This window comes from Eretmochelys imbricata, chromosome 4 (assembly GCF_965152235.1).
Source record: "Eretmochelys imbricata isolate rEreImb1 chromosome 4, rEreImb1.hap1, whole genome shotgun sequence".
Classification (NCBI taxonomy): domain Eukaryota; kingdom Metazoa; phylum Chordata; order Testudines; family Cheloniidae; genus Eretmochelys; species Eretmochelys imbricata.
In genome coordinates, this window is record NC_135575.1 from 127,267,090 (window position 1) to 127,289,835 (window position 22,746).

General features: G+C 43.4%; 1 protein-coding gene across 1 annotated transcript in view; it reads left to right on the forward strand.

Annotated features, from left to right (window-relative positions):
* NELFA (negative elongation factor complex member A) overlaps positions 1-22,746 on the forward strand; it is a 38,516-nt gene that overhangs the window by 11,073 nt on the left and 4,697 nt on the right. Inside the window, exons 5-10 of the mRNA XM_077815933.1 lie at positions 7,847-7,977; positions 8,930-8,999; positions 15,227-15,315; positions 16,102-16,213; positions 19,754-20,007; positions 21,951-22,050. Of these exons, the coding sequence (XP_077672059.1) occupies positions 7,847-7,977; positions 8,930-8,999; positions 15,227-15,315; positions 16,102-16,213; positions 19,754-20,007; positions 21,951-22,050 (756 nt within the window). The remainder of the gene's footprint in view (positions 1-7,846; positions 7,978-8,929; positions 9,000-15,226; positions 15,316-16,101; positions 16,214-19,753; positions 20,008-21,950; positions 22,051-22,746) is intronic.

A 22,746-nucleotide genomic window follows, 5' to 3' on the forward strand; every position in this document is an offset into this window, starting at 1 on the left:
GCACCACTACAGTTAAAATTGCACTCAAGATTTCCATTTTAATGGGGTGAAAAGAGTCTACACAAGTCAGTGCTCTGAGATGATCAGTTCCAAGTATTTGTTGTAATTTCTGAACTGCTTGAATTTTCTGTTATCAGTTTGTAGTGGGGAAAAAAAATTAAGGCCAATTATGCCAGTTTTTGAAACTGCTATGCAACTAAACGCTATGTTAGTGCCTGAAGTTTTTCCTTCAGGGCCTTCTTTAAACATCCTACAGCAATCTGAAGTGTGAAAATTGGTCTGATTCTTTGCTATGAGTAGATTGGAAGAATATTTAAAAGTTGCATTTTTAAAAAAATCAATAGATATTTAAGCTTTAAAATGTTACTGCTTGAATGTTGACATTGATACAGTGGAACTGATCAAGGTTGACACTGGTATAAGATAAGGAATATTGGTAGCACTGGAGCTATGTGGACACAATTTGCTGAAGATACAAGTTATAATGGTAGTGTTGGAGTTATCTCAGTACAATGACAAGGGGTTTCTGATGATCTAATTTATCAGACATACTGCTTACTACCACGCTACAGGAGTTCTGACCCTAATGAAATGTGGCTCTTTGTCCCCTGTTAAAGGACAGACCACAGATACAAGATAGTGGTTTGTCTACTCTAGACTTGGAGCTAATAAAGCTATCTCTTTAGCCCAAGCACTAGAGGCTCATACTTTCAGATCCAGAAGCCTCAGGTTCAATCCCCATGGATACATGTGAGGATTGAAACTCCTGTCAACCGCAGAAGCTTGAAGCTTGGGACAAGCTTCCCTGGCCAGGGTGTAATCCATGCTTGCAGTGTTTCTCTTTGTATCCCACTCGTCAGGCTGTCTAGTGTGAAATAAGCCCTGGACCTCTGGATTTTAAAGCTATTGTTTGAGCTAGAGGATTAGGCCATTTGGTCAAAGGCAGGGGCAGACTCTAAAAGCTTCGTATGTGGGGTAGCCACTGTAGGAAACAAAGAGCCTTACAGGGTTAGCATTGGCTACACGATTTTTTATAGAGGTGGTGGTTCAGGGCATTTTAAAATAGGTTTCAGAGTAACAGCCGTGTTAGTCTGTATTCGCAAAAAGAAATGGAGTACTTGTGGCACCTTAGAGACTAACCAATTTATTAGAGCATGAGCTTTCGTGAGCTACAGCTCACTTCATCAGATGCATACTGTGGAAACTGCAGCAGACTTTATATATACACAGAGAATATGAAACAATACCTCCTCCCACCCCACTGTCCTGCTGGTAATAGCTTATCTAAAGTAATCGTCAGGTTAGGCCATTTCCAGCACAAATCCAGGTTTTCTCACCCTCCACCCCCCCACACAAATTCACTCTCCTGCTGGTGATAGCCCATCCAAAGTGACAACTCTTTACACAATGTGCATGATAATGAAGTTAGGCCATTTCCTGCACAAATCCAGGTTCTCTCACTCCCTCACCCCCCTCCAAAAACCCACCCCCATACACACACAGACTCACTCTCCTGCTGGTAATAGCTCGTCCAAACTGACCACTCTCCAAGTTTAAATCCAAGTTAAACCAGAACATCTGGGGGGGGTAGGAAAAAACAAGAGGAAATAGGCTACCTTGCATAATGACTTAGCCACTCCCAGTCTCTATTTAAGCCTAAATTAATAGTATCCAATTTGCAAATGAATTCCAATTCAGCAGTTTCTCGCTGGAGTCTGGATTTGAAGTTTTTTTGTTTTAAGATAGCGACCTTCATGTCTGTGATTGCGTGACCAGAGAGATTGAAGTGTTCTCCGACTGGTTTATGAATGTTATAATTCTTGACATCTGATTTGTGTCCATTTATTCTTTTACGTAGAGACTGTCCAGTTTGACCAATGTACATGGCAGAGGGGCATTGCTGGCACATGATGGCATAAATCACATTGGTGGATGTGCAGGTGAACGAGCCTCTGATAGTGTGGCTGATGTTATTAGGCCCTGTGATGGTGTCCCCTGAATAGATATGTGGGCACAATTGGCAACGGGCTTTGTTGCAAGGATAAGTTCCTGGGTTAGTGGTTCTGTTGTGTGGTATGTGGTTGTTGGTGAGTATTTGCTTCAGGTTGCGGGGCTGTCTGTAGGCAAGGACTGGCCTGTCTCCCAAGATTTGTGAGAGTGTTGGGTCATCCTTTAGGATAGGTTGTAGATCCTTAATAATGCGTTGGAGGGGTTTTAGTTGGGGGCTGAAGGTGACGGCTAGTGGCGTTCTGTTATTTTCTTTGTTAGGCCTGTCCTGTAGTAGGTAACTTCTGGGAACTCTTCTGGCTCTATCAATCTGTTTCTTTACTTCCGCAGGTGGGTACTGTAGTTGTAAGAAAGCTTGACAGAGATCTTGTAGGTGTTTGTCTCTGTCTGAGGGGTTGAAGCAAATGCGGTTGTATCGCAGAGCTTGGCTGTAGACGATGGATCGTGTGGTGTGGTCAGGGTGAAAGCTGGAGGCATGCAGGTAGGAATAGCGGTCAGTAGGTTTCCGGTATAGGGTGGTGTTTATGTGACCATTGTTTATTAGCACTGTAGTGTCCAGGAAGTGGATCTCTTGTGTGGACTGGACCAGGCTGAGGTTGATGGTGGGATGGAAATTGTTGAAATCATGGTGGAATTCCTCAAGGGCTTCTTTTCCATGGGTCCAGATGATGAAGATGTCATCAATATAGCGCAAGTAGAGTAGGGGCTTTAGGGGACGAGAGCTGAGAAAGCGTTGTTCTAAATCAGCCATAAAAATGTTGGCATACTGTGGGGCCATGCGGGTACCCATAGCAGTGCCGCTGATCTGAAGGTATACATTGTCCCCAAATGTAAAATAGTTATGGGTAAGGACAAAGTCACAAAGTTCAGCCACCAGGTTAGCCGTGACATTATCGGGGATACTGTTCCTGACGGCTTGTAGTCCATCTTTGTGTGGAATGTTGGTGTAGAGGGCTTCTACATCCATAGTGGCCAGGATGGTGTTATCAGGAAGATCACCGATGGATTGACGTTTCCTCAAGAAGTCAGTGGTGTCTCGAAGGTAGCTGGGAGTGCTGGTAGCGTAGGGCCTGAGGAGGGAGTCTACATAGCCAGACAATCCTGCTGTCAGGGTGCCAATGCCTGAAATGATGGGGCGCCCAGGAGTTCCAGGTTTATGGATCTTGGGTAGTAGATAGAATATCCCAGGTCGGGGTTCCAGGGGTGTGTCTGTGCGGATTTGATCTTGTGCTTTTTCAGGAAGTTTCTTGAGCATATGCTGTAGTTGCTTTTGGTAACCCTCAGTGGGATCATAGGGTAATGGCTTGTAGAAACTCGTGTTGGAGAGCTGCCGAGCAGCCTCTTGTTCATATTCCGACCTATTCATGATGACAACAGCACCTCCTTTGTCAGCCTTTTTGATTATGATGTCAGAGTTGTTTCTGAGGCTGTGGATGGCATTGCGTTCCGCATGGCTGAGGTTATGGGGCAAGTGATGCTGCTTTTCCACAATTTCAGCCCGTGCACGTCGGCGGAGAGTGGTCAGTTTGGACGAGCTATTACCAGCAGGAGAGTGAGTCTGTGTGTGTATGGGGGTGGGTTTTTGGAGGGGGGTGAGGGAGTGAGAGAACCTGGATTTGTGCAGGAAATGGCCTAACTTCATTATCATGCACATTGTGTAAAGAGTTGTCACTTTGGATGGGCTATCACCAGCAGGAGAGTGAATTTGTGTGGGGGGGTGGAGGGTGAGAAAACCTGGATTTGTGCTGGAAATGGCCTAACCTGACGATTACTTTAGATAAGCTATTACCAGCAGGACAGTGGGGTGGGAGGAGGTATTGTTTCATATTCTCTGTGTATATATAAAGTCTGCTGCAGTTTCCACAGTATGCATCTGATGAAGTGAGCTGTAGCTCACGAAAGCTCATGCTCTAATAAATTGGTTAGTCTCTAAGGTGCCACAAGTACTCCATTTCTTTTTTTAAAATAGGTTATATCTTACAAGTGGTAAAGGACAAAATGGTGTCAGTGTATTCTGAATCCTTGGGCCATCAGACGTGGCGTAGGGTTCAAACAATGTATTAAACAATTTAATACTTTGGTCATACATTAACAAATGCCATCACTGTCAGTCGCTATTGGTCTTGCCTTGTGTGCGGGAGCTAGTCTTACCTGCAAGAGCCCCCATGCATGTGCCCTCCTCTGTCCGACTTTCTAATTCTGGCCTCTTTTTCACCCAGCCTCCATCTGGCAGATGGAGAAGCTTCAGTAAGCTCAGATGTGCCTGTGATTCCAGGGAAGGATGCCAGCAGGAATGTGTTGTAGGTCACTTAAGATTTTCACAAAGATACATAAAAGCGGCAAAGAGTCCTGTGGCACCTTTATAGACTAACAGATGTATTGGAGCATAAGCTTTCGTGGGTGAATACCCACTTCGTCAGATGCATGTAGTGGAGCTTATGCTCCAATACGTCTGTTAGTCTGTAAGGTGCCACAGGACTCTGCCGCTTTTACAGATCCAGCCTAACACGGCTACCCCTCTGATACAAAGGTACATGTTACATTTAATCCACATGTGACACTTCTTGGGGGTACCTATGGTTGTGAGGCACACCCGTACCACCTGCCCTCATCTGTGCTTACTATGGGTCAGTTCCCCAGCTTCACCAGCCTCTGGAAATGCAATCACTGACTTTACAGGTTAACAATACGCGCACTCTAACTCTCCACACGTGTTCCCGTGGAGTACCCAGCCTCTGATCACTGGATGCTCACAAAATTCCCGGAGCCTCTGCTCCCAAAAGAACAGTACATTTCAGCTTACCAGTTATACCTTAGATCGCGGCTCTGCTTAACACCCAGCAATTAGATATGTTTACAGTAAAAAGAAGATATTTATTTAACAAAGAACAGATCCGGGTGATAGCAAGTAGAAGTATTGGAAGCAAAGGGATATATATAACAAAGTTCATAACATGCATTCTAGAATGTAGACTTACTTCATTGGCCAAGGGGTGTCTAAGTTTAGTTCACCCCAAAGTCTTCCCAGCATTTTTCAACCAAGCCTGACTATGATACTTTTTTCATAAAGCACACACGCAGTCAGCTTACTTCCTACATGAAGGATACAGAGTGAGTTCCTTTTTTCTTTCTACAGTTATAGTCCAAAAATTCATTGTCTTCACTTGTAAACTGGATTCCCTCCTGCTGGGTTATTTCTTCCTGTAAATTCCTTCTCTTGAAGATTTTATAATCCCATCATTACTATTCAGCTCAGACTGTAAATGGGTATCCATTGTGAACCACACAATACTCAATTTACATATAGCCAGACAAACATCTCTTGCCTAAAAGAAACTTCTTTATCACCTTCTGGTGACCAGCTCCAATTCACATACCTTGGGAACATAATTTTCAATATATATACATGACTCCTTACATATTATCCATGTATACATTTCACAGTGATTATGATCACTAGGGTTACATCGCACCCTTGGCAAACTAATATGAAGACATCAGACCCAGTGGATCCCTGTATCACTTATGCACCCCTCTGCCAGTTGGCACCAAGAGGTCCCGGGTCACACCACACAACTGCTGAGGCAGTAAGTTTAGTAAACGTTTTGGGCATTTGTCACATGTTAGGTGCTGGTGTCACACAATGTGGCCATCCACAAATTCCCAGAATACTGGGCATTCCAGCACTTCTGGGAATTGCATGACCCCATTCCTGCCTGTGTGACCCTGCATTCACAGTGCATGCAAGATCACACTGGCAGGGATGGAGTGGCACACTCTTCAAAATAGCATAGTTTTGTCTAGTACTGGCTGGGGGACAAACTAGCCAAAAAGAGGACTGCCTCATATAAAACCAGATGAGTGGCCTCCTACACATACCGGTAGATTTCAAGGTAGAGAGGTGAGCTTCACATTGAGGACCCATCCAGAGTAGGAGCACAGTGGCCAGACCTGCTGTTGGAGTTCAGACATGCACCCAGCTGCTGCAGCTACTGTTGCCTGTATGCAACTTCTAGAAGTGCAAGTTAGGCTGTGGCATTTTTTTAGGAAGCAAGTAATGGTGTAGACTCCTTCGCAGAGGGTTACTCAGGCTGACAGATTATCATAACTGCTAAATATACAGCTGGTTGCTTTTGGCATAGTTACTTTCAATAACTTTTCAACAGTGATAGAATGTTAGAGACAAACAACTATTCTCTTCTATGTAGCTTATGAGGCACACTGCACCTTCTCACACCTTCAGGAACATCTATGCAGCCAGAAGCAGTTTCAGCCAGTGCAGTTTCTCCATCTCCATTTCCTCTTCTACCTACAATAGATGTTTTCTGGAACTACAGTTATCTGTGCTCTTACCTGCCTTTTTTCAACCAGGCAGTTGGAAGGCAGTGAGGCTGCATCATCAGTGTCTGGTGACAGGGAGATGTAGAGACATGTTGTTGTCTGCCCAAGTGATCTCACAAGAAAAGGGAAGGTGAGGGAACAGATTTCTGCATGACACATGAGAACCTTCAGAACATCTGAACAGGTTCTCAGAATAATGCTTGGATCTCTGAGAGGAAAGAAGAGAAGCATCAAAATGCAATCTTATCTACTCCCATCACCAGGATCTGCAGGAGAGTCTCAAAAGTTTATGGTCAATAGCATCAAAGGTCGCTGGACAATTACAATACAATCTCTGCATGGAAACCTGAGTTTCCATAGGAGAAGATAATCAGCCAACAAAATGAATGGGTACACTCTGTTTAAACCCAAGCCAAAAACCTGATTGAAAGCAGGAAAGTCAGGTAGAACACCAATTACTTTTGTCCTCTTTCCCAGAAAGGGGAAGGTTAGAGACATCAGGATGGCTTCTAACTGCTGTTTGAGGGAAGTTGATAACCAATATGTTGCTCCTTCCAATAGCTTAACTTCTTAATAGCTTATGAAAATTAAGCTAAGTGCTTTCCTGATTTATATATGCATCCAAAACACATCTTAAAGCATATTAAGTTTGCAAAGTCAAGGACTCAAAAGTTAGGAAATGTCTGAATTAAAGCTGCTTGTGTTAAAACTTCATTTGGCACCCTTGCATTATGATTTAGACTTTAATTACATGATTACATACTATTATTTTCCACAGGGCCTCTGTCTCATTCAGGGAATGGGTAGTTACTCCATGTTTCTTTTATCCTCCACATTCCCTCCATAACTCTTCTCTTATGCAATCCCACCAGCACCCTCTGCTCCTATCTACCCCCATCACCAGCTGCTGCATCCCTCTGACCCTCCCCCTCCCCCGGCTCCTGCAGTCCCCTGTGTATTTCAGCCAGAGATGCACAAATAACATGATACATTTCATCTCAAAAGGTTAAAGCATGGTAAAGTTATAAGCAACTGAAAACTTGTCCTATCATGGAAAACGTTAGGCAGTCTTAACTATAGGAGGTACTACCATCTGTGTCTATAATTCACCTTGATTAAATAGAGCCCTTAGCAGTAAGCAGAGCTTGATGTAGTTCAGTAGCAATATGTCTTTTTTAATAGACTGCTTTATTTAAATTCTTGTGCATGAAAAGATATCTGTATGTGTCTAACTGTGTAATAATTGTGGCTCATCCTTAAACCTTTGGGGCGCAAACTCTGACCCAGTGAACTCCTTTTATTAACATTTTTGCAGGCAAAAATAAACCTCTGAGATGCATCTGATGTATATCTATAGTCAATTCCGTCCAAGAAGCTTTTAAAGCTTTTAAAGCTACAGTACAAGAAATGAGGAGTCCAGATCTCATCATTCTTTTCAACTAAGTGGAAGTTCATTACAACTGATGTTGCTGATTTTTTTTTTTTCCCCCCTCCAAAGCCCCGCTCAAAGGAATACCAAAACAAGCTCCATTCAGGAGTCCCACAGCACCTAGTGTATTTAGCCCTGCTGGAAACAGAACCCCTATACCTCCTTCAAGAACACCTCTGCGCAAAGAAAGAGGAGTGAAGGTAAGTAATAGTCTTTTTAAATACTCTTGCATTTTCCCATCAGTCCCCAGCCTCTGATCAAAAGTGAACTATAGTTTGTTGTCACTGGTTATAGAGCAGTTAATATTTTTTTGTGAGTTTCCAAAGTATTTCATCAAATAGTACAAATCAAATACTACTTTTAAAAATGAAAAATCAAATGCACAATTACAAAATGTGGAATAACTGTCTAGGTTTCAGTACTGCTGAAAAGGATCTGGTGGTTGTAGTGGATCACAAATTGAATATAAGCTGACAAAGTGATGCAGCTGCAAAAAAGGCTAATATTCTGGGGTGTATTAACAAGAATGTTGTATATAAGACATAGGACGTAATTGTCTTGCTGTGCTCAACACTGGTGAGGTCTCAGCTGCAGTATCGTGTCCACTTCTGGGCAGCGCACTTTAGGGAAGATGTGGCTAAATTGGAGAGAGTTCACAACAAAAATAATAAAAGGGTTATAAAGCCTGATTGATGATGAAAGGTTAAAAAACTGGGCAGGTTTAGCCTTGAGAAAAGAAGACTGGGGTTGGAGGGGGGATCTGATATGTTTTCAAATATGTTAAAGGCTGCTTTAAAGAAGACAGTGATTCATTGTTTTCCATGTCTGATGAAGACAGGATAAGAAATAATGGGCTTAATCTGCAGCAAAGGAGATTTGGATTCGATATTAGGAAGAACTTTCTAACTGTAAAGATAGTTTAGCTCTGGAATACTCTTCGAAAGTAGGCTGTGGAATTGAAGGTTTTTAAGAACAGGTTGGACAAACACCCTTCAGAAGTGGTCTAGGTATACTTGGTCCTGCCTTGGCACAGGGGACTAGACTTGGTGACCTCTCAAGGTCCCTTCCAGCTCTGCATTTCTGTGATTCTATGAAATACATTTTGTAAGACATTTCAATTCAATAATGAATTTTTTTTTTTTTTTTTGGTAGCTACTAGATATCTCAGAGTTGGATATGGTTGGTGCTGGTCGTGAAGCAAAGAGAAGAAGAAAGACTTTAGGTTGGTACAGCATGTCTGTAAGGTGTATAAATGTTAATAACTGAAACTACCTTGAGAACAAGAGCCAGATATATCCTATCAATTTCACTTTCTTAAATCCAACTTTTAATTAAAATTATCAACTCAGATGGGTTTAAACTTGAAGGGAGGTTCCTCCCTTTGAAAAAATGGCTACTAACCTTCCATAACTACGGTTCTTTGAGATGTGTTGCTCATGTCCATTCCAAAGTAGGTGACTCCCAAGCCATGGCACAGGTGAAGGATTTGGAGTTTATTGGCACGCTGATTGTTAATACCGCTTGGCTGAAACCTGCATCATCTCTAGCCTGTTGGGTGATGGTATAATGGTCATCAATCCACCATTTTGCATTCCATGGTGCTGGTCTACAGATGTCCTGGTTAGGAACTTGAGCTACAAACGCCACCAAAGATGCTTGAGCCCTCCTAGAATTGTGCTGTCAGGGCAGGAGAAGCAGGGACCTTTGCCAAATCGTAGCATGTGTGGATACATGATGATAAAATTATCTGGGCCAAGACTGGAAGGCCTTTCATGCTGTCTGCAACAGCTACAAAAAGCCAAGTAGATTTTTTTAAATGATTTAGTCTTTCTATGTAGGCCAGTGCACGTCTGACATCCGGTGAGTGGAGTCTCTGTTCCTCCCTGTTGACATGCAGCTTTGGATAGAAGACCAGTAGGAGGATATCCTGGTAACTATGGAATTGTGAGACCACCTTTAGAAGGAAGGGCGGATATGGCTGCAATTGAACCGTGTCCTTGAAGACTGTATAAGGTGGTTATAAAGTAAGGACTCAGATCTCCCAGACCCTCTGGCAGAAATAATGGCCACCAGGAAGGCCACCTTCCAGGATGGATAGAGCAGAGATCACGTTACCAGCGGTTCAAATGGAGGTCTTGTTAGCCTTGCTAACACCAAGTTTAGGTCCCAGGGAGGGAGTGGCTGCCATATCTGGGGGTATAACCTCTCCAGGCCCTTAAAAAAATGACGACAATTAGAGTTTGAGAAAACAGAATGGCGATTCACCCATGGGTGAAGAGCCAAGATCGCAGCTAGATGGACCCTAATAGATGACACGGTTAGGACTTGTTTCAAGTGGAGTTGATTGTGCAGGTGAAACACACTTCTGCATAGACCAGTTCAAGAATCTCTTCCACTTTGGCAGGTTAGTGGTTCAAGTGGACGGTTTTCTGCTCTTTAAAAGCACCTCACAAACCAGCTCACAGCATGCTAGCTCTGTGGGGTTCAGCCATGGAACTTCCAGACCGTGAGATGAAGGGACGCTATGTTCATATGATGTAGACGGCTGTGGTCGTAGGAGATCAGGTCTGGAAATGGGGGCAGGCAGATTGGCGTTTCCATCGAGAGGTCTAATAGGATGGTGAACCGGTGCTGACATGGCTACACTAGGGCTATCAGATGCATCTTGTCTCTTCTGACCTTCAGCAAGACCTTGTGAATGAGAGGGATGGGAGGGAATGCGTAGAAGAGGTGGTCTGTCCAGGGGAGGAGAAAAGTGTCTATGAGCGACCCAGGAAGGAGCAGAACCAAAGACATTTCTTGTTCTACTTCGTCGCGAGCAGATCTATCTGGGGAGTCCCCCACTTGTGAAAGATGCCTTTTATGACATCTGGACAGATGGACCACTTGTGGTGGTTGGAAAAGGATCTGCTGAGGTGATCCACTGGCTTGTTCTGTGCCGTGGAAGATAGGAGGCTTCAAAGTGGATCAAGTGAGCTATGCAGAATTTCTGCATACTGCACGCTGCATGCTGCTGCTTTATATAAAAGATCACTGTCATGTTGTCTGTAAGAACCAACATGCACTTGCCCTTCAGATGGGGTTGGAAGGCCTGACAGGCTAGGCAAACCACACTGACCTCCTGATATTGATGTGTAGCAAGAGCTCCTTTGGAGACCCTGACTCCTGAGGGTCCCCAAGTGACCTCCCCAGCCCATCGCTGATGTGTCTGTGATGAGAGACATTGATGGTTGGGGTCTCGAGAATGGGACTTGGTTTGGTCTAACCACCAAAGAAAGGAGGCAATCACCAATGAGGGAAGTGTGATGACCATGTCCAGGTATACCATGCCTGAAGGGGTCTGTGCTGTTGTCTTGCATGCTTCACCACATAAGTTCATGATCCCATCCCATCATGATCCATCCCAGCCATGGTAATGGGTGGTTTCTGAAGCTTTCAATGAGCACCCATATTGCTTGGAACCAGGCTTCCAGGAGGGAGGCTCTGGCTTGGACCAAATTGAGAATCGCCCTGATGAATTCTATCTTTTGAACTGGGGAGAGAGTAGACTTCTGTATATTTATTAACAGACCTAAGTCCTAGAAAGTTGACTGTGCTATATATGTCTCCATCTGGACCTTGCTCCAACCTCTGATCAACCAGCTGTTGAGATAAGGGTAGACCTGAATCCCGTCTCCTCAGGAAGGCTGCCATGCACTTTGTGAACACCCAAGCAGCTGCGGACAGGCCAAATGGGAGCACAGCAAATTGGTAGTACACATTATTCACAGTAAATCTGAGGAACCTTCTCTTTCCCTGAAAGATTGAAATATGATAAGCATCTTTCAAATCCAGGGCGGCATACCAGTTCCCTGAATACAGGGAGGGGATGAAGAAGGCCTTTTATGCTAGAAGTTGCTTGTGAGAAGGATCCTTGAAGAGAGACGGAGGATGGGGTGCGAAAGAGGGGAACAACTGAATTGAAGGGTGTATCCCAGTGTTATCGTGTGTAGCACCCAGTGATCTGAGGTAATACCATGCCTCATAGAAGTGGGACAACCGGTCCACAAAAATTGGGGAAATCTGATCCACACATTGACCTCGTATGTTGTCCCTGAGTGTCCCATCAAAAGGTCTGCCACCCCGCCGATTGTCTTGGGGGGCAGGCATGGAAGCAGATGAGGACTGGGGTAGAGGTCTTGTCTTGTAGCCCCTGCTTCTCCTCTTACTATAGTCCTGTCAGGACTGTGGTGGGAAGAAGTGAGCTGGTTGGGGCTTTCAGTGCATCCTAGAAGGGGCTGGTGTATGTAGCCCTACGGACTTCAGGGTGGCTCTTGAGACCTTGAGGCTGTGCATTTTGATGTCTGTTTGCTCTGAGAAGAATGACATACTCTCAAAAGGGAGGTCCTGTAAGGTCTGGTACACCTCATACGATAGGCCCAAGGATTGACGCTAAGAGCCTCTCCTCATAACTACTGTCAAAGCCATTGATCGGGCTGCAGAGTCCACTGTGTCTAAAGCTCCCTGTAGGGATGCCCTTGCCTCCTCTGCTAGGGCTGTGAATCCGCTTCTTGACTCCTATGGCTCCAATAGCTTCTTGACTCCAATAGTTTCTTGAATTTTGCCATCAAGTTCCAAGAATTAAAATCATAGCAACTCAGGAACACTTGCTGGTTTGCGATCCTGAGCTGGAGGCTGCCAGTTGAATACACTTTTCTGCCCAAGTCTAATTTTTTGGCATCTCTGGTCTTAAGGGTTGGACCTTGCTGACCCTGTTGCTCCCACTCATTGGCCACTGATACCACCAGTGAGCTCAGTGGTGGATGAGTTTGAAGGAATTCAAACCCCTTTGCTGGAACAAAGTACTTTTTCTCTATCCTTTTAACCGTTGGTTATAGGGACACTGGGGTCTGGCATAAGGCCTTGATGGGGTCCATAATGGCTTCGTTTAAGGGCAAAGCAACTCATGAGGGCCTGATGCAGCAGGAATATCCACCAGGGCATGGGAGGACTCTAATCTCCTCTATGTACCCCCAGGTTTTGAGCTACCCTTTTGAGGAGCTCCTAGTGCTCCCTATAATCATCATTATACAGGAGGGTGCTATGCTTGTTCCCACCACTGCCTTGTCAAGAGAGAAGAAAGAGGAGGCCTTTACACGCAAGGGGCACTGTTCCTCATTCTGTGCACCGGCTCGGTCTCTCAGTGCTGGATCTTGATATTTGGCACCAGGCTCAATACCGGAACATGGGCCCTGTTCCGAGGGACGTGGTGGGGGAGCTCGAGACTCTGAAACAATGGAGTAGGATTTCCTGGACTATGACCCCTGGACTGGTGGAAAGGCCCAGGCCTTCCAGAATAATCATTGTAGTGGCATTTGCCACTGCGCTGGTGGCCAGGCCGCTGGTGGAATGCCCTGGCCCATGTCCACCATTGGGTAAAGCCGACTGGAGCAGTGCCAGCTTCTGCGGGAGACATACAACTCTGCCTCTGAGTCAGACTCCGAGGACTCCCTGCCAGGTGACCAGCATGGAGTGGTGCTGACAAGTGCCGGTGAGTGGTGCTGGGAGGGAGGATACTGGTGCTGTGCCATCATGGCCGGTTTCCCTTCTGATGGCATCCTGGGCCACGGTGCTGTGGGAGCTCTGGTCTCTGGTGCCGCCGCTGACAGCTCCTGTACAGCAGAGGATGGCGGTCCTGGGAGCAACGATTCCTCCCTCACGGCCTCAAACACCTCTGGTGTGGATGGCATCACCAGAGTAGTTGGGCTCTGATGGACCCTCCAACACGAGAGAGCCAAAGGTGCCAGACTCAGTGGTGCCTTTCTGGGGCTGGAGTCAACAGTACAGGGCGAATTGCTGGCATCTTAGACCCGGCATGGGTTGCAGTCTGCCGGTGTCTTTGTGTCCCACAGATCTTGGGGTTGGGAATCGCTCCCTGTCCATCTTCTTCTGCTTCTTTCTCAGCACCGGCGATGGAGAGTCCCTTACAGGAGCGATCTTTGGCAACAGGGATGACTGATGGTGCCAGGAGTCCTGAAAAGCAGAAAGGCACCAGAGAGGCAGAACATCGCTGCATCTCTCTAAGAGAAGCCTCCATGCTTCTTATTGAGGCCAAAGTACTCGGTGCTGAGTCAAAGTGGTTCGGCTCCAAGGGAGGGTGAAGTGCCTCCACCATGAGGAAGAATTTAAGTCTGGTGTCCCTGTCTCTCTTAGTGTGGGGCCTGAATCCTTTACAGATTCTGCAGTGCTTCTGCATGTAGGCTTCCCGCAGACATTTGAGGCAGCTGGAATGGGGGTCACTAACAGGCATAGGCTTGTGGCATGACACACAAGACTTAAACCCTGGAGACCGAGGCATACCTCGCTACTAGGGGGTGGGTAACCCTGCTAAACAGGGTACCATAATCTAAATAACTAAAAGTTAACCACTACAAATAATTATGTACAACTAGAAGAACAAAGTCCACTGAGAGGGGTACTTGAGGGAAAATGCAAGAATGAGCTGAAGTTCCAGCGACTGGTAAGAAGGATCGGTAGAACCCTTTATAGCAGCGCTATGAGCACGCAACTCTAGGGGGCACTGGAGCCAACCTGACAGATACCACTGAGTGGCGGTGCTTGGGGTGAGCACACACCTACTTTGGAATGGACAGGGGCAAGCACTTGAAGAATTAAAGGTAGCCATGTTTGTTTCTGAATTCCACTAATTAAAATGCTATGTGCCCTGGAAATATGTTGAGAGGATTGAACTAACTATCTGTGCCCTTTTGAACATACAAACATCCCAACAAAGATGAATGTGACATTAGCTTTTCCTTTTGTGTTGCAGTCAAAAAAAAGTTCTGAAACATTTTTGTATATTGTATACTTTTACTTATTGCATAACTAAGTGAAATTTTGAAAGGATCAATTTTGAATCTTTTATCTATATGGTATACAAGCATCTTAAATATTTATTTTGAATGATCTTAAAAGAATGAAAAAACAATTAGGCATTATTTAATAATCATCCTGAATGAGAAGACCGGGCTACTTAAACACATGCAGAAAACAAATTAGGTGGCATGTTTTTCCTGGAACACTTTCTTGATTTTGCAATTTGCTAAATGAAAACAAATCTCAATTCTTTTTTGTAAGATCCAAAACAAGTTAAATACATTTTTATGAATGAAATCACAATTGTAAGAAGTGTTGTAATGGATAGCTGTGCTTGGTTTATCTGAATGCTCAGATTCAGTATCTTTGTGAAATGTAAATGTTGTGGTTAATTTAAGCATCAGCGTGATTATGAAACCACGTGGGTATTTTATATGGAAAAACGTTGATTTTACCAGAATTATAACAGATGTATTTTCTAAGTAATTTTTATCAGAATTTTCTTTTAATCTTCTACATGGATCACTTTAAAAAAATTTAGTTCAGGAATTAGGAAAGTTAACTTGAACAAACTCCTTCTTTTCTATCCAATAGATACAGAAGTGGTGGAAAAACAAGCCAAAGAAGAAACAGTAGTGGAAAATGCAACTCCAGATTATGCTGCTGGCCTTGTGTCTACCCAGGTAGGACATTAAGTTGCAATGAAATATAAAATTGTGCTGCATAATGCTAGGATATTTTATTCTAAAGACTAGTTCTGTATCCTCTTTAAAGCTTACCTCCAAGTGAATAACTATTTTATAACGATTCCACAAAATAATGTTCTATTCTTGATGTATTTTGCTGCTAATATACAATGCAGAATGAACACTTAAATGTGTTCTAGGAAAACTAGTGAGAGCTTTTTTCATAAATGTAACTTAGGGTCAGTCTTCTCTTCTGAGGGTTAGAAGGGGATGTGAGGAGTTTGTGGAAGCCGAAAGGTGGATTATCATTGCAAGCTGCTAATTCTGTCTAAACTTTGAATGACTGACAACATCTCAGGGAGTTTCTGGTGTTCTACGACTAATGTGCACAGGGAAGTTATACCACTAAAAGGTAGGCTGTGAATTCAAACTGCACTAGTTACACCAGTATAACTCCCTGTGTGGACACTCTTCTACCAGACTAAGAGTGCCTTTTTTCAGTTTGGTTTATATTGAGTTGTAAGCCGTTTAAAATAAGGCACTCTTATTCTGGAATAAGAGTGTCCATGTGAGGAGTTACTGATATAATTATAGCAGTTAACTATAATTGTATAATTGGAAAAATCTCCCATGTACATACATTGTTAAGCAAGTGCCAAAAAGAAAGCGCTAATGGAGAAATAGAGAAATGACAAAGTTGACATTGTGTGTAAAAGGTCAGAATTTCCATGCAGTCATGTCATATATGGCTGCAGAACTGCAAAACCATTTACTGTTTTACAGAAACTTGGCCCTCTGAACAATGAGTCTGCACTACCTTCTACAAGCTATTTGCCTGCAACCCCCAGCGTGGTTCCATCTTCCTCCTATATCCCAAGCTCCGAAGTGCAGCCAGGTAAAATAATCATTTTTGCTACTGGCACTTTATTAATACATTGGTTCTCTCATATATTTTTTGTCATTCATTTGTAATTACGAATGCAGGACACATTCCTTCAGCCATCCCTGGTGTAAGTAATCTCATTGACTTCAACAGGACTATTTGTGTAAGGGTTGCAGGAGAAGGCCTCTAGTTTTTTAGTAACAAAAGACACATCATTTACATTATTTTTAAAAAAATTCTCACTTTAAAAGTAGCTATGAAATCACTTTTAATTATAGATCTGACAAAGGCTCAGGTACTCTTTATCCCCCTAAATGGTTCATTTGCTTGGTCTTTTTATAGGAAATCTGATTGTAAGCCATTAGGAATGTACATTAGTCCAAAGATTGCCTTGTGGCTCTGGGTGTGTGAAAGAGAGAGGTACTTTCTCAAGTGTTAAACAATAATTGTATAATTTATTAAAGGGTTACTGCTTTAACACATGGTGTTCAACCACAACCTATCACCCTCTCCCCTTTTTCCTTTGCATTTTTATGAAGGTCTATTAGGTACAGTTCAAAAATCAAATTACATTCAATAATAGAAAACAGGGAAGTGTTAAAATAAGTGATTAGCCATGGGATTAAAAGGTTTAACACACCCCCCGCCCCCCCCAACACACACACACACACAACGGAGCAGGGACTTGTCATCATACAGGTCCGTAAGATATCTAATACACGTAAATAATAGTGATTCGTTAACAAAGCACTTTGGGATAAATTCAGTCAACAAAGAACTGGCATTTCAATTATATGCAACATTCTTTACCCTGGTGCTTGTGTACAGATTCCTACCATAGCAATGTTTACTTTTCAGTTCAGGAACTTTGGCACAGTGGTCACTGCAGACGGGCACATGTAGAATGTACACAAGCTTGGCTCAGAAACAGAGTTCCAGATCTCTCAGAAGCCCTGTATAAATCTCTCTCTGGCTGCAACTTGGCAGCTCTGGAAAGTACATGGCCTGAAGCATCAGCAGTGTCAGCCGCTAGTGTTGTTTTCTAGTATTAGCATTGTATCTAACTGCAGAAAAACTATCATGTGATGTTCTGAGCCTTGCTAGTTGCATTTTATTTTTCATTCCTTTTGAATCGTGTGTGTTATCTAGCCAGGGGAGTTTAACATTGTCTTGTTTAATTAAAGCACATACAATGAAGACCAAATATTTTGGTTTACTTTAATTTGAACTTAGAATCATAGAATATCAGGGTTGGAAGGGACCTCAGGAGGTTATCAAAGCAGGACCAATCCCCAACTAAATCATCCCAGCCTGACCTTGAAGATTTTTAAGGAAGGAGATTCCACCACCTCCCTAGGTAATTAATTCCAGTGCTTCATCACCCTCCCAGTGAAAAAGTTTTTCCTAATATCCAACCTAAACCTCCCCCACTGCAACTTGAGACCATTACTCCTTGTTCTGCCACCTGCTACCACTGAGAACAGTCTAGATTCATTTTCTTTGGAACCCCCTTTGAGGTAGTTGAAAGGAGCCATCAAATCCCCCCTCATTCTTCTCTTCTGCAGATTAAACAATCCCAGTTCCCTCAGCCTCTCCTCATAAGTCATGTGCTCCAGCCCATTAATCATTTTTGTTGCCCTCCGCTGGACTCCTTCCAATTTTTCCACATCCTTTTTGTAGTGTGGGGCCCAAAACTGGACACAGTACTCCAGATGAGGCCTCACCAATGCCAAATAGAAGGGAATGTTCACATCCCTCGATCTGCTGGCAATGCTCCTACTTATACAGCGCAAAATGCCGTTAGTCTTCTTGGCAACAAGGGCATACTGTTGACTCCTATCCAGCTTCTCGTCCACTATAACCCCTAGGTCCTTTTCTGCAGAACTGCTGCCGAGCCACTCGGTCCCTAGTCTGTAGCAGTGCATGGGATTCCTCCGTCCTAAGTGCAAGACTCTGCACTTGTCCTTGTTGAACCTCATCAGATTTCTCTTGGCCCAATCCCCTAATTTGTCTAGGGCCCTCCATATCCTATCCCTACCCTCCAGCGTATCTACCTCTTCCCCAGTTTGGTGTCATCTGCAAACTTGCTGAGGGTGCAATCCACACCATCCTCCAGATCATTAATGAAGATATTGAACAAAACCGGCCCCAGGACCAACCCTTGGGGCACTCCACTTGATACCAGCTGCCAACTAGACATGGAGCCATTGATCACTACCCATTGAGCCCGACAATCTATACACCTTATGGCTTTGAATGCCCTATCTGGTTTTCATGGTCAAGGTTAAGAACCTCTTTCTTTAAACATTTTGTTTCATTGTTGTGGCAGGAAATATTTTAAATTGGTCAATGCCGTACTTCACATATTCAGGATCTAATTGCTTTATTGTTTGACCTTATTTTTTTTATGTAATACAACAAACTGTGCATCTTGCATCACTTTAGCTATTAACAACCTCCAAGATTAAAGCTGTTAATGTGGCGTCTTGCCGAAATCCCAACTCCTGCACTTACATTCTGCCAGTTTTTTCTCCTTCTTTTGCCCTCTGTGCCCCCCAGTCTGTTTTCAATTGAATATGGTCACATTCCTCACTTCCTGCCCTAAACTGTTTATAATGATGCTTAGCATCGTTAAATAGTAGTAGCATTTTCAATAGCCCCTAAGTCACTTAGGAGTCAGCTTCTTTGTTTAAGCCAAGAGTAAGTTGCATGTCATGGTAAGCTAAGTGATTAATAGATAGATTCCGTTTGTAAAGCCTTGTGGGAGTCTTCAGATGACAAGATTATAATTTGATAAATTGTAGAATCTGTGTCTGGCTGTGGCGGATATCATTGTCTGGGATTTTCCTCTAAAATGTTTTGAGTTCATACTGGATTTGAAATAGTTACTGTGTGTGGTTTTGGGGTTTAATTGTACTAGTTGGTTATCCACTTTGGGAGAGAAGGGACAGTTCATCTGTCATTCCAAAAGCCGGTCTCTACAGTAACCCTTTCCTTTTCAGTGGTCCTCTAAACAACAACTGGTCCAGGAACTGGATTTTAATTCTATAATTCCTGTTGTTGAGCCTGTTTTTTCAGTCTTTCTTCTCAATATTCACTGACTGGCTGAGACTGGGAATTAATTCTGACTTCCTTTGGGAAGTTGCTTCTAAAATTTAGTTTCTCTAATCTCAGCTCCTGCATAACAGGTCTTCATACAATAATTGTGCTATACTTATAATTATGGAGTAGAAACTCAAAAATTTATAAAGCAGACTCCATTAAATACAAATTTCACTGCTAAGTATAGTGCAACGGAGATTTGCCAATTGGAAGTCCCCAAGTTTTCTCCATTATTGGTAAAGGAAATGCAGTGGAAAGGGAGAGAGAATGTAGTTTTTCAAATGTAATCCATAAATAAAATAAATGGCTCATTTAATCACATCACTAAAACGTGGCTCTCTCGAACTCTTGTCTGTCTGTATCTAGATACTTTTAAAAGGCACTGTAGTATCTGAGACCCTTATCCAATTGCGGGTGATTTTTTTTTAATTGTTACATTTGTTCATGCAGCTGGATCTGTGCGAGAGGCCATACAGGCTAACAGGCAACCCGAAGAGTCTACAGCTCCAAACACTACTCCTCTTCCTGCTCAGTTCAAACAACGAACACCCATGTACAACAGTAACTCAAATCCAGCTGCAGCTACACCTACTTCACCCTTAACACCTACTACGCCTCCTGCCATTTCCCCTGCTGCACAACCTGCACAAGTAGTCCCCCAAACTCCGCAGCAGCCACCACCCAAGAAAAGCCTCTCTCTCACGGTAAGTAATAATGTATCTGTAGAGGAAAAGCAGTTTTCATTCAGGATCACAAATCTTTACTGTTAACCTCAGTAGCATGTTAATTCTTTAATGGCTTGGCAAATGCTGAGTTTTGGCATTCAGGAGGCTGTGGAAAGTACATCTTTTAACCAACGAAAATAGAAGTGCTCTGCCAACTAGTTAACGTTGCTATTGGATGTTTTCATGTGTCTTGTGATTTCTATCTGTGCAAACATAATGGTTCAGTATGGTAGACTTCTTTACCTGATTTCCTTGTTTTTTAAGTTTAAAAAAAAAAAAAAAACCCCAACAAATCATTTGTTTTTCATAATGGTAAATGGACCTAATGAGGTTGTTACAGTCACACATTGAGACAAATGGGATGGGGGTGAGTTTCCACCATAACTGCTACTCATGTTTGGCTGAAAAGGACTTGTATTATAAACCAACACAAATAGCAGTGACTGTACAGTGGAAGAAGATAGCAATTGATTGTTCTAAAGAGAAAGCTTTAAATGGTCAAATACTGTAAAATGCAGGAAAAATCATACTCCAAATGCTGGACTACATCTCTTTTCTGTTGCTGATTAAGGTCACGATCCTGTAAACTCTAATGCACGTGCCTGAAGTTAAGTACATGAGCAGTCCCAGGTCATAGAGTTCTAAGGCCAGAAGGCACCATCAGATCCCTAGTCTGACATCCTGTACATCACAGACCACCAACACCATCCAGCAGCTGCACGCTAAACCCAACAACCAACCTTAAACTAAAGTATTACAGCCTACAAGGGGACTAGACTATTATGTTCCACAGGCAGAATGGGAGGGACTGAGGTATATCAATATCCAAAGCCCCTGCAATGGAAGGGAAATGGTTTAACTGAGAGAGACCCAGATAATCCAGGCAAGTGATGTTTCATGGTCCAGAGGAAGGCGAGACAGACGGTCGCACATGCTCTCTCTCTCTCACCACACACACACAGTCTCTCTCTCTCAATTCCTTCTCAACCCCACATATGGCGATCAATTAAACCCTGAGCAAGAACCGGCCAGCTAAGCATGTGAGAGGGGAAATGTTCAGTGCCTTCTAAGAACACAGGCCCCATCCAGTGTCCCACCTCCAGCTGTGGCCATCTCTGATGCTTTGGAGGTAGGAGATCAAACAAAATAGAATATTGGGGGTGGGGAGCTGGAATTCCTTCCTGAGTCCTGCAGGTGACTGGCTGAAGCCCTCAAGCGTGAGCTTCAGGTCTTCAGTGTTAAGCACGTGCATAAGTGTTCAAAGAATCAGGGCCTTAAGAAAGGGTTGTTTGACCTTTTTGTTTTCTTTTCAATGAGTTTGCTATATTTAAATCTCTCTCAAAAAATCTCTTTCATGAAACTGTCCCAGCAGCAGCCCCATGGCCTGTCAGTCTGGGTAGGAAGAATCTGTAATGTCACAAAAGAGATGGACGAAGCAGATGCTCCTGAACATTCTCAGTGATTTTTCATTCACATACAGTTTTAACATTTTGTTCCCTTGCCACCTCTGCACACACACAAGTCAGCAAAGCAGACTCTTCCCCCCCTAAAAAGAAATTCTTCACCACATGGATTTTTTCTCCTTAAAAAACTTTTATAGCAGAAGCAGCTGAAGTTTGAAATGTGCTGGTGTAGTCCTTAAGGAAAAGTGGAGTGGAGGTGTCACTGAGAGGTCTGCGCTAGTCACAAAAAGTGACTGCCCTAAAATTGTGTGAAAATGGGGCTTATGTGAACTCTTTTGCAACCTCAAAAATGTGTGCCACTATGTGCCTTTTATGAAAAGGAATGAGTGGACTTATTTTCTATAAGAATAAAGATCACTATGTAGCCTGTGTCTTATCTTTGGATGTTGAATGTAACTTACTGTGTTCTTCAGTAGCATTTTCTCCACTGAAATATACACTTGCTTTAATATGTTGCAGAGGGAGCAAATGTATGCCGCACAGGAAATGTTCAAGACTGCAAACAAAGTTACTAGGCCAGAAAAGGCTCTTATCCTTGGGTTCATGGCAGGATCCAGAGGCATGTATTACAACTAACATTATTTTGAGGACCAGTAGATGGTATGAAGCACCACTAAAATGTAAAGATGTGCTGCTTTAGTGATAATCTGGGCAGGATCTTATTTTATGGCTTAAATGTAAAAATTGGGAGGAGCAGGGAAAGCCTCTGTTTTAAAGGTATGGAGTGCCTCACTACACTGCCTCGCAACAGCTGAACTATACAGTTGCCCCTACAACAATGCACGGAAAGCTTGTATGGCATGGCTGTGTCAACATACCAGCTGAAGTCTAAAATCTTGTGAGTGGTGGTTGGAGGGGTGCTGACATCTGACTGCTCTGACAAACTGTATTTTTGTAGTTACAAAATGTGCCCTTCAGGACATGCACATGCTTCAGTAAATAACAAATAACCATAATACCATTGCTCATACAAAAGCATGTGGTGGACCTCGGGGGGGGCACCCACCCCTACAGACCAAACTAGTCCACACTCTTGTCTTGTGAATAGGCCTTGTGCTGTGCTCGGAAGATCAGTGAGTGTGGGTGCTGTCAGACCAGGACGAGGAGGGAGCTCAAGAGTACAGAGCCTCTTCTTTAATGTTTTAAATGTAGCAAATATTGACTCAAGCACATCAGGTGACCTCAAATGCTATGATAAATCTCAGGGAGAGCCCTAACACCCACCCACCTACCCCGGTAACCTTGCTAAATCCTT